Raw genomic sequence first — 16,697 nt, forward strand, 5'->3', positions numbered from 1 at the left:
AATACAGGAACTCAGACTTGAGTCTGGCTTCTTGATAACCAGCTGGTTGATTTAGTGATGATTTAGTGACCTCCATGGGGAATAGGGTGGAGAAGGGTGCAGGCCATGCAGTCAAGCTAGCAAAAGACCATCGAGCAGATGAGAGGATGCCTGGACAAGTCGGGAGGGGGGATATAGCTCAGTTGGTAGAGTGTTTGCTTAGCACACACAAAGCCCCAGATTTGATCCCCAACACTGCATAAACCAAGTGTGGTGGTACATGCCTGTAATCCCAAGACTTGGAGGTGGAGGCAGGAGTATCAGAAGTTCAGAGTTATCTTTAGCTACATTGTGAGTTTGAGGCCAGCCTGAGCTATGTGAGGGGGGAAAAAAAAAAATCAGTGTTCCCTGGGACTTTGAACCCTCCCAGCTGGCCTCAGACTTGGGAGTTTGGGGACTGAGGACTTTCAGTTGGGAACTGGCCACTCTAGGCAGGGCAGACAGAGGGGACCAAGCAGATGGTGGAATTGGATCTGAGTATTGAAGTGGCCTGATGGAGTCATGAAGGTAAGAGGCTGGCCTAGCACCCCTCCACACTTTTCATCAGCTTCTCGAAGCTCTCTGAGAACACAGTGCTCCATTCAGCCCACAGACCAAGAATACCTCCTGGGTCCCACCAGAGCTGGGACCTGGGGATCAATAAGAACAGGCAGGCCTGGGACATACAGGTCCCTGGGCTGCTTTCTAATGCTGTCACAAACTGAGGGTCACTGAAGGGAAACAGACCCTGAGGTGGGCCCAACACATAATGCTTTGGTACTTTAACAATAGCCTGGCCAGATTTTCTAAGGAGGTAAACTTTAAGTAGGTTAGACAGGTCATCAGGCAGGGGGTACAGCCTGGAGGAGGCCTAGAGGGGAGATCTGCCTGTGGGACCCACAGGTTGGAGCCCTGTGGCAGGAAGTGGCCAGGAGACCCTCAGGGCTGACCCCTCAGGCCTCATGGATCTATTTAGTTGAACAGCATGCTGCAACTGAGCTTCTATCCAACAAATCCCTGCAGCCACTGGGGAGAGGGTGGCAGGGGAAAAGGTGGGGCAAGGAGGCCCCCAAGTAGGCCTGGCACCTACATCAGACAGGTGTCCTTGGGCCCATTCCAGATAATGACTGGCATCTCCAAGGGACAGAGACCTACTCAAGTCCACATACCAGTCAGTTTCAGCTGCCTAGTTCTGCTCTCAGTCCAGGCCTCCTTGCCTTCCAGCTCTGGCATGTGGTGTCCAAGGGTTGATGGAATGGGCACCTGCCCAGCTAGAGGAGCCAGGGGCTTCATAGTGCCTTGTGGTAGGTAGCTGGCCCAGACCTCTCTTAAAGTTAGGGGAGAAGAGGGAGCTAAGCCCCAAGAACCATGTCTGTCTGCTCCTCTGTGGTCCTCAGTTTGCCCAAATGCCAACAGAAGGTTTGAGCTGTTGCTTCCCACAGTTCATTCATTTCCCTGCTCAGCCCTCAGGTTGCTGGCAAGGTTTTAGTGGTAAAGAGCCTAGCCAGACACATGGATTCGTAAGTAAGCTATTAAAACAGGTGCTGAACTCTGCTGGGGGCTCAGGGAGACTTTCTGGAAAGGATGACATCAGTCCAGTGACACAGGGAAGGGCAATCCAGGCTGTGAGGGCAGGAAGCATGGTGTGTCCACTAGAATGAGTGCAAGAGGGACACAGGATGGGCATTAAGGTAGCGGGGGATGGGCAGTGCCAAGGCTCGACGTCTATGGGGCCCTAAAGAGCTTTGGTTCACCAGGGTAGCACTTGAAACAGCAGCTGTGTTGGGGCATTGAACACATGCCTCTTGATTCACCTGCTCAGAGGGGCCCATCTGGGGGTGTTAGTGTATTCACAGGACTGTGTGAGCACCACCACAATCGATTTCAGGACATTTTCATCACCCCCAAAAGCAATCCTCTTACCCATTAGGAGTCATTTCCCATTCTCCCTGTCCCCTGCCCTTGGCAGTCATGCATCGACTTCCTGTCTCTTCAGATGTGTCTCTTCTGGCCCTGTATCCTATAAATATAAATGGAATCTACTTTTGTGACTGGTGTCTTTCACAGAGCACAGTGTTTTCAAGGTTCCCTGGTGGGAGCCTAGATGGGGCTTCATTCCTTTTTGCAGCCGAATAATATTCCATTGTCTGGCATTGTTTCTCTTTCAACAACGAGGAAAGGCTTGCACTATAGAGAGCTGGCTCGGGAGGTTGGGCAGGAGGAGTCCAGATGGCTCTGCTAGGCCAAGGAGTGGATGGGAAGAGCTTTCTAGATTCCTGCAGGGGTGGGAGGTGGCCAAGAAGAGGCAGGCATGGAATCCTGCTGTGGGGGGTAGACCTGGTAATTGAGTGGCTACAGGGGGTGGGAGGAGAGGAGGAGCAGGCCCAGGAAGGGAGGGGGGGTTCCTGATGACCATGAACTGTGAAGCCACCTCCCAGGATGACTAGGAGCAGATCTGAGGAAGCTCAGGGCCTAAGAATGCCTGGTGGTAGGTAGGGTGACCTGTCAGGGACCCAGTAAAGCAGCCTAAACAGCCAGGAAGATGGTCTAGATGGAGGGGCTGGCACGGAGTGGTGGAGAGAGAATAGCCACCCGCCGGGCAGCCAGGGACCGGCCAGCAGATGGAACAAGCACTCAGCTGCATCTCTAGAGAGGGAGAAGTCTAAGCTTGGGGCCAAACCCTCTAATATCCTGAGTATGGCTCTAGACTCTCCCATAAGCCTCAGGCTCCCATGTGCAGAGGACACAAACTCGGAGAGGCCAAACTGCAGTGGGCATGGATTGATGCCCCAGGCCACTTGGAGACGGTGGCTACCCCCCTGGTCAGCAGCAGTAAAGGCTGATAATTGCAAACTCAGAGCTAAAGCCAGGGCTGCAGAGAGAAAAGGGACCCCAGACAGTGCCCAGAGCAGCAGCTGCTAACTCACCTCATCTCCAACTAGACTCCGGAGACTGTGGGTGCAAAGGAAGTCACTCCAGGCTCTAAGAGGTTGGGGATGGCTACAGCTTGTGCAGCCAGACTGCCTGGGGCTGACCCCAGCTCTGCTGCTAAAACATGGGCCCTGGGACAGAAACCTTCCCTCTTAATGTTTTTATTCCCCTGTCTGGACACTGGAGAGACAGGGTGACCACCAGCTCAGGGCCAGCTGAGCTTCTAGCAGTCAAAGTGGCCCAAATCCTTAGGGCAGGGTCAGCACTTCAAGGGAACCCAGAACTGCTGGCCGTGTGCACATTGGCCCCTCATGTCTGCCGTAGGGCCATAATAACGCCCTAAAGCACTCCTTGGTGCTGTCAGGGGGGGCCACTGGGGCTTGGTCAGTTGTGAAAAGTCTTGTCTCCCCCTGCGATTCCTTAGGACCTGGTCAGGACATCATCAGCCAGGGTGGTTGTTGAAGTGCCTCCAAGAGGCAGACAAGAGAGGCAGGCCTGAGGAGGGGGCTGTTTTCTAATGTCCCCTGGGAGTTGTGCTTGGCCTAGCATACTTGGCCTCATAGGTGTTGGCATCTGGTGTGCCAGCCCCACCCCCATCCTCCAGCTCTACCGTGGGACCATATCACTCCTGCAGTCTCTCCTCTGCCCCGTGGTAGATTTTCACCACTAAGGAAACTGCAGTTCAGAGAGGTCAATTAACTCATCCAAGGTCACTCAGCAGCTTGGTTTTGAGCCAGGTAATTGTATTGCTGCCAGAATTGTTCTAACCATTCTTCACAGAGAACCTTGGCAGCTCCAGCAGTGGATGCTATTGACCCATTTTACAGACGAGGACACCAAGGTCATGCTGCACACCCAAGCAGACTTGGGGTTTGCCAAAGATCCTGCCTACTAAACCCTGTATGCACCACCCTCTGGGCTGTGTATCCACCAAAGCCTGAACCCACACAGGCAGCTTTAAGAAGCATTTATAGAGCACTTGCTACAGCTTCAAGATCAGGCACAGGGCAAGAGGCAATGAAAGGAATATGGCTTCGATTCTGGGGATACGGAGAAAATGACCTCTAAATGGGTAATTATGGCAGGAGGGTAAAGCCCCTGGAGCTCATGTTGTGTTCCAAACACCTCTGGGCTGCAAGCCACAGGGAAAATGAATTTGCCAAGACTGGGGCTTGGAAGGTAAGCCCTGAGGACAATGCTGGAAAGATTAATTAGGACTATTTGTGTTAGCTGTTTATATACAAGGAAACTAATGTTCAGAGAGGTGCAGTCACTTGGTAAATGCCACACAGCACCCAGGTAGGGAATGAATGTCCTCTAGGTGAGGGCCCCTGGCACGTAGGTGAACACACAGAATTTCACCCCAGGAAAGACCTTGTCCTCTGAAGTTCTTTCCTACCCCGCCTATTCACTTAGGCTGAGAGAGGCAGAGCCTAACCCTCAACCTTGTGATTCCCAGTCTGGGCCAGCAGGAAGGGGTAGATGGATTCTACCCATGGCTGCCTGGAGGATGCTCTGAGCTACAGGACTGGTTATCAAAGACATCCCAACCCCTGGGAGAACCCAGAGTGCCAGCCGCTGCCCGAGTACAGGCACTGCCCCCCTCAGGCTAAACCTGCTACTGCAGGCCCCCTTTAGTTAAATGAAATAAACCAAACTGTATTATAGACCACTTTTCACTAGAAACCTACCCTGTGCAAGGGCTTGTGTTGGACATTGTATGTGGGTATGCAGAATACTCATCTGCACAAATAGGCCTTAAAACAATAATTTGGGGGACCAGAGAGATGGCTCAGTGGTTAAGAGCACTGGCTGCTTTTGCAGAAGACCTGGGTTTGAATCCCAGAACCCACATGGCAACTAACAACCATCTGTAACTCCAGTTCCAGGAGTTACAATGCCCCCTTCTGGCCTCCACGGACATTGTACGACATGGGTGCACTTACATACATGAAGGCATAACACTCCTACACATAAAATAAAAGGTAATAGTAGCTGGGCATGGTGGAGCACACCTTTAGTCCCAGCACTTGGGAGGCAGAAGCAGGCAGATATCTGTGAGTTCAAGGCTAGTCTACATAGGAAGTTCTAGGTCAGCTGGAGCTATAGGGAGACCTTGTCTCAAAAAGACCAAAAAAGAAAAAAAAGGTGGTAGTAATTTTACAGATACAGAACTTCATCTCGAGGTAGTTAGGCCTCTTGTCACAGGCCCAGTGTGTGGCCAGACGGGGAAGTCTGTGTGATTCCAAAGGTGTCCTCAGCAGGCACCATGTCACTCCCAACATGTCCTGACTGCCTTAGGACTCTTTGTCTATAGTGAAATCATTTCAAATGTGATCAAGTCACTGACTGGTTAGTGGTTTCCACCTAAGCAGTTAGGATCCCAGACTCTACCCAGTGCCTCCAACTGCCTCCCGCCCAGGTTAGGTGGAACTACAGGCTGTGGCAAGGGGAGACTGCTGATGGTGCCTACCAAACCCATAGGCAGCTTCAGGGGCAAGAATCCAGACCTTCTGGAACCTTCCAGGTAGAGCCAGAGCTGTCACGTTGAGACCCCAGAACTTCGGGAGCTGGGGGTCCCAGTATCGAGGTTGGGGTTTGTCCGCAGGCCATGGTCTCTCTGTGTCTCACCTGGCCTTCCTGGTGACTGCCCTGTGTTCTCTCCCAGGTTGTCCATCAGGGACCTTCAAGGCCAACCAGGGGGATGAGGCCTGCACCCACTGTCCCATCAACAGCCGCACCACCTCCGAGGGCGCCACCAACTGTGTGTGCCGCAACGGCTACTACAGGGCGGACCTGGACCCCCTGGACATGCCCTGCACAAGTGCGTCCTGCCCCAACCTGCCCCAGTCCACTCACAGAAAGGCTCGGAACAAGGGACATGGTCACCAGGAGCAGCCAGGGCCTGGAGGGGAGGGAGGGGGGACAGAAAGCCAGTTCCAGGGCTGGCACTGCACGGTTGGCATCTGGCCTCTACCCCTTCTGCTTAGTCACAGAGATGATAAAGTCAAGGTCTTGATTCGCTCAGAATAGGGCCAGTAAGGCTGGGCAGAGGAGCCAACACAGGTGGCCTCCACAGCAGAGGATGCTCAGGGTCCAATGTGCAGCTGTGGCTTGAACCTAGGTCAGAGGCCAAGGTTATCTAGGAAAGAGCAGTATTCTATCCCCTGCATCAATCAGAAGTGACATTCACAGAGCTGACCCCAGTGGCTTAAACCACACAGAACTGTTCCCTCAGGTTAAGGACACTAGGAAATCAGTCCTGGGATAGAATAGTGAATCCATGATGACCTCTAGAGCACCGGGCTTTTACCCTTCAGGTCACTTCACACCCCAACATGGTTGCTGAAGGTCCAACTATCACACATATTCTAGGTAGCAAAAAGGAGGCAAGGACAGGACTGTGCGTTAAGACACGACTCTAGGGTGCTGAGGAGTGGCTCAGTGGCTAGGAGTGCTTGCTGTGCAAGCATGAGGATCTGAGTTTGAATCCCCAATATCCTGTAAGGTACAGGCTCTGTGTACCTGTAACCCCAACGCTGAGGGGTGGAGACAGGCTGATCCAGGAGCTAAGTGACTAGTCAGCCTAGCCAAAATGGGGAGACCCTGTTTCTAGCCAATAGGCGGAGGATGTTAGAAGACATTAGATGTCCTGCTTCACATACCCCTGCACACCTATATACAAACACACACATACACCACACACTACATGCACACCATAACACACACTCCATATACACACACGTACTCACATACACATACACACACACCATACAACATAGACACACATACCGATTCCATAGTCACATACCACACACATACTCACACACCATACATACTCCGTAAACACATGCTACATATACACACACACACACACACACCATATAGGCATACATATACATGCACACACCACACACTCCATATACACACATACTCACACATATTCCACACCATATGCACATACATATAGTGTATGTATGGATACATACACACCACATATACACATACACACACACATGCACACATCACATACCACACAGATACACACCATGCACACACATATACCACACACACCATACATACACGTTCCATATACACACACCATACAGACATACCTACACATACCACACATATATACACCATCACACACCACACACATACATCAAATACCATATATACCACACATACACTATATACACAGAACATATGCATACGTGTCATAAACTTGGGTTGTATTATGAGGGAGGAGGAGGGCAGCAAGCTCAGTGGGTAGAGTTCTTGCCACATAAGCCTGACCACCCCAGTTCCATCAACAAACCCATATAAAGCTGAAAGGAGAGAACCAACTCCATGAAGTTGTCCTCTGACCTCCACATATACACCAGAGCATGTACACACACATATACAGGCACACTAAGGGGAGGGAGGGAGAGAGAGAGAGAGAGAGAGAGAGAGAGAGAGAGAGAGACCAGCTTTTATGTGTGTGCCAGGGATCCAAACTCAAGTCCCCGTGCTTGCAGGGTAAATACTTTACCAACTGAACCACTTTCTAACCCAACAGTCACCATCGTAAAATGAACAATTTGCTGGCATTTTGTCCTTTCCCAATGCTGAGCAGCCACCACTTCTATGTAGCTCCAAAATATCGTGTGTGTGTGTGTGTGTGTGTGCGTGTGTGTGTGCGTGTGAAAGAGAGACAGAGAGAGGGAGAGACAGAGAGAGGGAGAGACAGAGAGAGGGAGAGAGAGAGAGAGGGAGAGAAAGAGAGAGGGAGGGAGAGAGGGAGAGAAAGAGAGAGGGAGAGAGAGGGAGAGAAAGAGAGAGGGAGAGAGAGAGAGGGAGAGAGAGATGGATAGTGTCATCTTTTGTGCTCAGGTGCCCAGGGGAAAGAGATATCAGTGCACAACAGGATAACACATTTTAGAAGCTTCTTGGGGGTGGATGGATCAGAGGAAGGACTTGGAGGAGGTCCTTTGGAGGCCTGGGCTGGGGAGGCAGCGGGCATGGAGTGGGAATGCACCCACAGCCTCCTCTGAGCCCCCTGTCCCCTCCCCAGCCATCCCCTCTGCGCCCCAGGCTGTGATCTCCAGCGTCAATGAGACATCACTCATGCTGGAGTGGACCCCACCCCGAGACTCAGGGGGCCGTGAGGACCTCGTCTACAACATCATCTGTAAGAGCTGCGGTTCAGGCCGGGGTGCCTGCACCCGCTGCGGGGACAACGTGCAGTATGCACCACGCCAGCTGGGCCTGACTGAGCCACGCATCTACATCAGTGACCTGCTGGCCCACACACAGTACACCTTCGAGATCCAGGCCGTGAACGGAGTCACTGACCAGAGCCCCTTCTCACCCCAGTTCGCTTCAGTGAACATCACCACCAACCAAGCAGGTGAGCCCTATGGGGTGCAAGGAGAGGGGACTGTCACTCTGTGCCAGACAGTTCCCTGCCAACCTTTGGGAGAGACCCCTCACGTCTGTGGAGCAATTTCTCCTCTAAGGCTATTCATGAGCAAATGTTGGTGTTCCTCTGTCATCCCAGCACTGGGGAGGCTGAAGCAGGAGGATCATGATTTTGAGGACAGCCTGGTCTACATAGCAAGATCCTGTCTTTAAAAAAAAATGTTAACAGCTAAGACTGGAGATGTAGCTTAGTCAGCAAAGTGCTTGCCTAGCTTGCACAGAGCCCTGGGTTCAAGTCCCAGCACTGCATGAAACCGGGTATGGTGGTACAAACCTGTAATCCCAGCACTCAGGAGGTAGCGGAAAGCTGTTCAGAAGTTCATGATTATCCTTGGTTAATGAGGCAGTCCTGGGCTACATGAGAGCCTGATCTCAAAAACAAACTAAACTAAGCCAAGGACTTGGACTGCAGCTCATTGGTAGAGCAATTGTCTGGCATACATAAGACCTGGATTAGATTCCTGACACTGGGGGGGGGTGCCTGTGGTTCACTAACCCTCCGCCATCAAGAGGACAGGACCCTCCACACTGGGCACAGGCACCACTGAAGGTATGAGTGTGGCTTCTACAATAAAAGACCCCGTGGCTCCAAGAAAGCAGAGATGTCTCCTTCTCATGGAAAAGGTGCAGAGAGCAGGCAGCTATGGTCCACGGGGCTGTCAGGGACCCACGTGAATCAGGACAGAGAGAGAGGAGCCCCCAGGACATGGTGATGTTGGATCCAGGTGGACAGGAGTGGCACCTGTCCTGTGCGCATGCTCTGTGCTGTGGACTTGGTCACATGACCTCATAATTAGGGGGCTTGAGATGTCTCCCCTGAAGTGACACCTGCTCCCTTCACCCTTCCCAGGCACACCCCTCACCTCAAGTCCCATGGGATGACCAAGATCATTATGGTACCCTTGGGGTGGACCCTGTGAGCCTGTCCCTCAATTATTAAACAATCTTTGCCAAATGCATAGCGAGTTCTTCCTCTTCCCCACAGAGCTGCAGGGGAGAAACCAGCCTCTCCTCATCGCTTCTGTCAAGGGGAGCACATAAGGGGCCCCAAGGCAGCCCAGGAAAGCTTCCTGGGGGAGGTGGTCAGCTGCAGCCTGCAATCTGTAGAACCCCAGGAAATCAATAAATTCAGGAGAGAGAGAAAAGAGAGAGGCACCCAGGGCAGGGAAGAGAAGGCAGCCAGCTTCACCTGGTGTTGGGGGAGGGGGCTTCCACCGTGACCTCACTGCATCCTGAGGCCCCTGTCCCCATTTCAGATGATAGTCAGAGAGTGTATTAGTCAGCTATTGTAGTGATAATGCTGTGTAACAAACACACCCCCAAATCTAGTCATTTAAAACAGTAAACTACTGTGCATATGTTTGCAGTTCCTGTGGGACCACAGAACGTGGAGGCTGTCCACAGATTGGGGTCCAGGTGAGCTATGGCAAAGCAGGAGATCTTAAAGAACAAACCCTCAAAAGCCACAGTTGTTGGCCAGGATACCTGACAGGCTCAGTGGCAAGTCGCTCCATCTTGAGAAAGCTCAGCTGGAATCCCTGGCTTTGGCGAGCGAGGGCAGGCAGCAATGATTTTCAACATGCAGAGGGCAGAAAGGCAGCTCTCGGGGCCTGTCCTGAGCTATGGGGACTTCTGACACCAGGGCGTGGGAGCCCTCGGGATTGGAAGACAGAGGAAGGACTAGGGAGATGGCTCAGTGGGTAAAGTCTTAGGCGTACAAATATGAGGACCTGAGTTCAATCCCCAGAACTCACATCAAAAACTGACATGGTGACAGACCACGTATTCCCACTGCTGGGGCAGAGATGGGCGGATCCCTCGGGCTCACTGGTCAGATAGCCTAACCTATACGGTGAGCACCAGGTCAACAAAAGACCCTGACTCAGGTGGATGGTGTCTAGTGAATGACACCCAAGCTTAACTTCTGACCTCCACACATACATACACATGCATTTATGCATATTCACATGCTCACGCACACACACTCACACACACACACACACTCGAAGACTAAAGGAGGAGAACGCATTGGATTAGGAGCAGAGGACCCAGTTTTCCACCCTAGTTCTGACATATGTAGTAGTCAGCTATTATTGCAATAATGCTGTGTAACAAAACCACCCCAAAGCCCAGTAGTTTACAAGATTAAAAAAAAGTTTTCTCACTGACTGTCCTGTGGATCACTGACTGCTGTGCTGATCAAGCATTTAGGGTGTGGGCTCCATCCAATCTTTTCAATGAGCAGCAGCAACCTCAGGCTCATTTCTCTCTAGGTGAAGGGTAGGAGGGTGATAGGAGCCACCCATATCTCACTGGCCAAAGCAAGTCCATGGCCAAAGCCAGCATCAGTGGACTGGGAGGTGTGCTCTGCCACGGCAAGTGGGCCCTGCAGTTTGGGGCAAAGAACGCTGTCTGTCACACCCATTAAGTCACTTCCTCAGTCAGGCCCCAGTTTCCTCACCAAACTGTACACCAGGACCAGATGGCAGCTTTTTCAGACGCATGTTCCTGGTCTGTACCCAGGGAGCATGGAGAGCGAGTCCCAGGAGTAGGGTCTGAGATCTCGTTCTACCAAAGTGACTCTTGTATTTCTTACCGTCAGACACATTTGAAGAACTCATGTTCAAGTGAGTCCAAGTCCCTTTGAGCCCTCTGAGCCCTGGGCCTTAGTCAGTCCCGTGTTTCTCTCTGCTCCCCTTGAAAAGCTTCTCATCTCACAGCCCAGATGAGAGCCCAGTAGCCACACAACCCCCACCCCGCCCCCATCATCCCCTTTGCTAAGTGAGGAGTAGCCACACAACCCCCACCCCGCCCCCATCATCCCCTTTGCTAAGTGAGGAGGCTCAGGTGCAGAGGCCTAGGGACATTCATGTGAAATTTCTCTACTAAGAGGACCCAACTCCCACTTTAACGTTAGACTGTTTGCCTCTGCGTCTAGCCCGAAGCAGATGGACACACCCATGAGGACTTACACCCTGGACTGAAGTGGATACAGATGCAAAGCCTGTATTACAGCTGCCAGGAATGAGACCCAGCTGGGGGGGGGGGGCAACAGACCTACCAGCTTCTGGGGTGAGAGCAGGGCATGTCCTGGAAGAGACAACATTTGAGCTAGTCTCTGATGGCCTGAGAGATAGGCTCAGGCAGAGAGGAAGGCATCCCCAAGGGAGAGGGGTTACATGGGCAGCAGACAGAGGGGTCCCAGCCACAGGGCCTTTGCACATGTGACTCTGGCCTTCCTTCATTCCGGAGCTCCCTGACAGTCCTAGCTCAGAGACCCCCTCTCCAGCCCAGCACCAGGGCTTTGATTTTCCGCAGTGTAGTTTTATCACTATCACTATGCGCCTGTCTGTCTGTCCTGCTATCACCGCCCCGTGCTCCACAGAGGTCTGCTTTTCCTCATCAAGGCTGTCCCAGCACCCAGGAGGGGACACCCCACAGGGAGCAGTCTGTGAGCATTTACAGAAGGTTTGGGGAAGTGTTCGGGGAGGTGGGGTTTGGCGAAGCTGGAGAGGCAGGAAAACAAGGCGGGAGCCTCGGTTCCAGACCAATGCATTCAGTAGTAGATTTTGGACAGACCCTAAAATTCAATTTATAAATATCTACCTCACTGCCTTAAAAGGAAAAAGCCTTTCGTTTGGGCAAGCAGCAGGCCCTGCTCACAGTCCCCTGGCACTTGCTGGGGCCAGACCTGTCTTCTAACTTCATAAAGCCGTCACGCGCCTCCACCCACGCTGCCTTTGCAGACCACCTTCTGCCCAGTCATGAGCAGCTCTCAGGGCTGGGGAGGGAGGCTGAGCCTGGCTTGAAGGACTCACATTGGAAGGAAAGATGTCAAACTATATGTCCAGGCCCCACCAGCTGGGCACCACGGACCCCAGGAGCCATCTCAGTTCCACTGCCATCTGCCCCTAGACCCGACACACAAGAACACCAGCAAGACAGAGGGACAGCTCCTTGAAGAAGTGGCATTTAGGGGGACATGCATATGACAAGCTGGACAGCTGTGTGACTGTGGGGACAGAAGGAAGCAGCATTTCAGTAACGCAGGGCCAGGCCTCAGGGCCATCCATCATCCTTGGCCACCCTCCACGACTGCACCGGACATAGTCTGAGCCCTTCAGTAATACCCCCAAACTGGCTGCCCACACCTACCAAGTTCCAGAGATAGTGAGAAGGGTCTGGGCTCAGGAGTCAGACAGGCAAACCTGGCTTTGATTTTGTTTTGGGGGGTGTTGTTTGTTTTTGTTTTGAGTCAGGGTCTCATGTAGCCCAGGCTAGCGTCCAACTCAATATGTAGCCTTGAACTTCTGATACTCCTGCCTCTACCTCACAAGTGCTGGGATGACAGGTATGCCCCACCATGGCCTTGGCTAAGTCAGTAAGCTTATGTCTAGCTTGCTCTTCCTCCAGGGCCTTCTTATTTACAGGGCTTCAGTGAGGAATTCAGGGAACAATGTCCCACGCCACCCAGGCTGCCCAGTACAGGTAGGCACTCAAAACCCAGAGGTCACGTGCATGCACAGTGACCATAAAACCTACCACAGGTACCAACCTGCTCGGAACATGTAGGTGCTGGACCACATCCTTATTTGTGAGTCTCACAGAGCTACAGGGTATTTTGGCATCTTGACTTGTAAGTGATGCTAAGCACTGAGGTAAGGTACTTGCTCTCAGTCACCATGGCAGGAAGTAGCAGAATTGGAATATGACATCACCACACATTCAGGACAAGGCAGGGGCTGACTCCTGCAAGAGCCGGGACAGGTAGAGCACGTGGCCTGTGAGACCACAGCAGCAAGTAATGAGAACCAGAGGGACTGGCCATTTGGGCAGGTTCCCATCCTGTTGGTCACGTGGGAGGATGGTCAGCTGTGCCAGCTCTGACAGACTTGGCACTTTCTAAGCTGAGAGTCCCAACTGGAAGGGAGATGTTTTTTCTCTGGACTCAGTGTCCCCTTCTGCAAAATGGGCTTTTGCAGAAGGCTGGGGGGAGAGGGATCGTGTAGACAGAGCAGCAGCTGCCATGGTGGCTAACACATGGTCATTTGGTGGAGCTTCTTGTGGCTGCCACACCAGAGCACCCAGGCTTAGCAATTCCCAAATGCATGCAGTAGGTCCTCATGGTGTGGGTTCCGAGGCCAGTCCAGACCTCAAATAGCTGAGCCAGAGGGGACACACGTGCTCCTGGTGCTGCAGAATCACCCTAGTATTTTAACCTTCATTTTCACAGTGCCCTGGGTGGAAACCAGGGCCTCATGCATGCGAGGCAAGGGCTCGATCCCTCAACTACATCCATTTTCACTTTTTATTTTGAGACAAGATCTCACTGTTACTAGGCTACCCCTGAACTCATTCTGTAGCCCAGACAGGTATTGAACTTGAGATCCTCCTGCCTCAGCTTCTTAAGTAGCTACAATTGTAGATCCTGGACCATCAGGTCTGACTTCTGAGGCTATTGCAGAATCCAGTTTCAGTTCTAACAGGGAAGGCTCAGCTTCCTTCAGCTGGGCCCACCCCAAGCCTCTGAGACCCCCTCGGGTCCCGGCACAGAGCCTCTGATAGCCCCTGAACAGTTCTCAGGACACTAAACTCTTGGGCACCTCACTGGAAAAACCCAGCCAGCTTTTGCTTGTTTGTTTTATTATTGTTGTTGTTTTGTTTGTGTTTTTTGAGACAGGGTCTCCTTCTAGCCCCAGCTTGCCTAGAACTCACTATGTGGATTGGGCTGACTTTGCCTCCCAAGTGCTGGGATTAAGGGCCTGTGCCACCAAGCCCAGCAAGTCCTACTCGCTTTAAGAATTCAAGTGGTTAAACTGGGTCTCCTCTTGGGTAGCACAGGAAAGTCTCCCATAATTCTTCACATGAGGCAGCAGAACGTCCAGGATGAGGCTGTGGACATCTTTGGGGTCACAGAAGGCGACCAGGGTCACGCTGAAATTCACAGCATCACAGGGACCTCAGCTCATCTAGACAGAAACTGGGACCCCACCTGGAGCAATTCCTAAGTGGCTGCCCAGGATCCCGCAGCTCATCCTTAGCAGAGCAGGTCCCCAGCACCTGGCCCAGGTCTGTGTCCACGCCACTTACCACGTGGCTCCCTCATGGAGACTTTGAACTCTCCAAAGCCCTTCTTGTCCCCAGTGCTCCTCTGATCCTCTCATCCTGCTGGGGCTGGGTGTACAATGGCTTCCTCTCTGGAACTGGCATGAACCTGTCTCCTCTCCCTGGGAGGCCGAGAGGATCAGAGAGCTCCCAGCTGGGGCCTGAGGAAAGAGGAGGGAGGGAGGGAAGAAGAAGGGAGGGAGGGAGAGAGAGAGAGAGAGAGAGAGAGAGAGAGAGCTGTGCTTGCATCCTATGCTCTGTTCTTCCTGAGCTTGTAAGACATTGATGACCGAAAGAGCCATTGAAGATGGGTTTGCTGTGTGTCACAGGCAGAAAGTAGCGGTGCCTGCCAAGTGACAAAGCTGACAGCAGAAAAGAAGGAACATGAGGAAGCCGAGAGTCTCCAGGCAGCCACCAAAGGCCCTGGTCTTGGCGGGGTGTGCCCATGATTACCGTCCATCTGCTCTGGGCCCAGACAGCTCTTTGGGTGTTACTGGGATTCTTTTGCATCCTTGGAATGACTGCTGTTGGCTGGTCTGCAGTTGCCCTGGCTGCTGAGTGTCTCAGCCTTCAGCAGGTTGGCCTGGGCACACCCTCCTGGCAGACACAGGGCATAGAGACACCAGGCAGACATACACGGGTGCCTCTCCAAGCCGCTGCTTAGATCATGTCTGCCTGTATCTCATGGACAAGCCCAGAGTCAGAGAAAGGGGACCACACAGGCAGCAGGACAAAGGGTAGAGCTGTAGAGGGACGATAAATACAACCAGTCTGACGTGATGACGTAAACAGAATGGACGTGTTCCTTTGCTGAACTGCAAAGAATGCTGGGAAATAGGGAATATGGCAGCAGTGGACCCGTTAGGAGCCCAGATTCCTTGATACACAACTTCTTGTCTTTATGGATCAAAATAGCTGCAGTATCTCCAGCCATCACACACATGTCCCAGACATCAAGGTAAAGGGTAAATGAGGAGACTTCCTGCCAGGTGACTTCCTACAAGTTCTATGTATTATTTCAGTTTGTATCTACTGGCAAGCCCACCTGGCCGCTCTGGCTGGCAGAGAAGCTGGGAAAATGTAGTCTTTTAGTTGAGCATAATGTGTCTAGCTAAGAACTAGGATTTTGTTTACATCAGCGAGACAGCAAGTTGGTTTTGCCGCATTCCATCTTACAGGAGAAGAACGTAGGCAGAGAGAGGTAGCTTGCCGGAAGCCGCTCTTCCATCCTTCTTTCCCTCCCTTCCTCCCTCCTTGCCCTCGTTCCCTCCCTCCCTTCCTTCTCTTCCTCTTCTCTTCTGTCCCTCCCACTTTCCTTCCTTCCAGCCCTCCCTCTTTCTTTTCTTCCTCCCTCCCTGACTTCCATCCACAAATACTGCTTAAGCACCTGTTCTAAGCCACACATTGTTCCAGGCACTGGGGTTAAAGGGCTGAATGTGAGTGAGGTGGTGAGTGACTGGGAGGGAGAGGCAGTCAGGGAATTGTCTCTGGAGAGGAGACAGTTGAGGACAGCCTGTGGAGGATAGAAGGGAAGAGGTTTCCAGGGTGGGTGGTTCTTGGAGAGAGGCTAGTAAAAGGGGAGACACCAGGCAGGGCCTTCCTGGGTGAGTGGGGCATGTGTGGGCAGTGGGCAGCACTGAGGGCTATCCACAGGAGCAAGGCAGCAGGGGGTGCTGGGGCCTGCAGGGCCCCGGTCTGTGGTGCAGCCTCAGCTTGCCCGGTATGTGGCCACCTCTCCCATGGCCTCTTAGCTAACAGGTTCTTCGGGCCTAGAAGAAGCCATGAATGGGCTCTTTCTCTGTCCTTGGCACTCAGAGCTCCTAAGTGATACCAGCCCCAGTTGAAATGAGAGCTTTCACCAGCCAGTGTCACAGCCTCCCAGCTGCCTATCCTGTGCTGGCATACAATATGAGAACTACCCCAGAGGTCTCTCATCCAGCCCATGAGGACCACTTCACAGTACCCCCTGTCTACCCACCTCACAGTCCGTCCTCGTCCACCCTCAGAGGCCCCTCTCCCAGCCCTGTCACACCCTGGGGAGGAAACCAGGCTCACAAAGGGAACTTGGCTGGCCCAGACCTCAGCCAGAAAAGGATGAACTCTCCCCAAGGACTTGGGAGCCAGCAGTCTCCCCACCCACCCACCCCCATTTCCTCCGTTGCCCCCATTCCTCCCCACAC

At 52.7% G+C, this 16,697-nt stretch overlaps 1 protein-coding gene across 3 annotated transcripts in view; it reads left to right on the forward strand.

Annotated features, from left to right (window-relative positions):
- Positions 1–16,697, forward strand: part of Ephb2 (EPH receptor B2) — a 125,336-nt gene that overhangs the window by 73,414 nt on the left and 35,225 nt on the right. For all 3 annotated transcript variants that reach the window (XM_008848568.2, XM_008848570.2, XM_017802053.1), the window contains exons 3-4: positions 5,618–5,773; positions 8,006–8,341. In XM_008848568.2, the coding sequence (XP_008846790.1) occupies positions 5,618–5,773; positions 8,006–8,341 (492 nt within the window). The remainder of the gene's footprint in view (positions 1–5,617; positions 5,774–8,005; positions 8,342–16,697) is intronic.

The sequence above is a fragment of the Nannospalax galili genome, unplaced genomic scaffold (genome assembly GCF_000622305.1).
Source record: "Nannospalax galili isolate Female #2095 unplaced genomic scaffold, S.galili_v1.0 scaffold184, whole genome shotgun sequence".
NCBI classification, from domain to species: Eukaryota; Metazoa; Chordata; class Mammalia; order Rodentia; family Spalacidae; genus Nannospalax; species Nannospalax galili.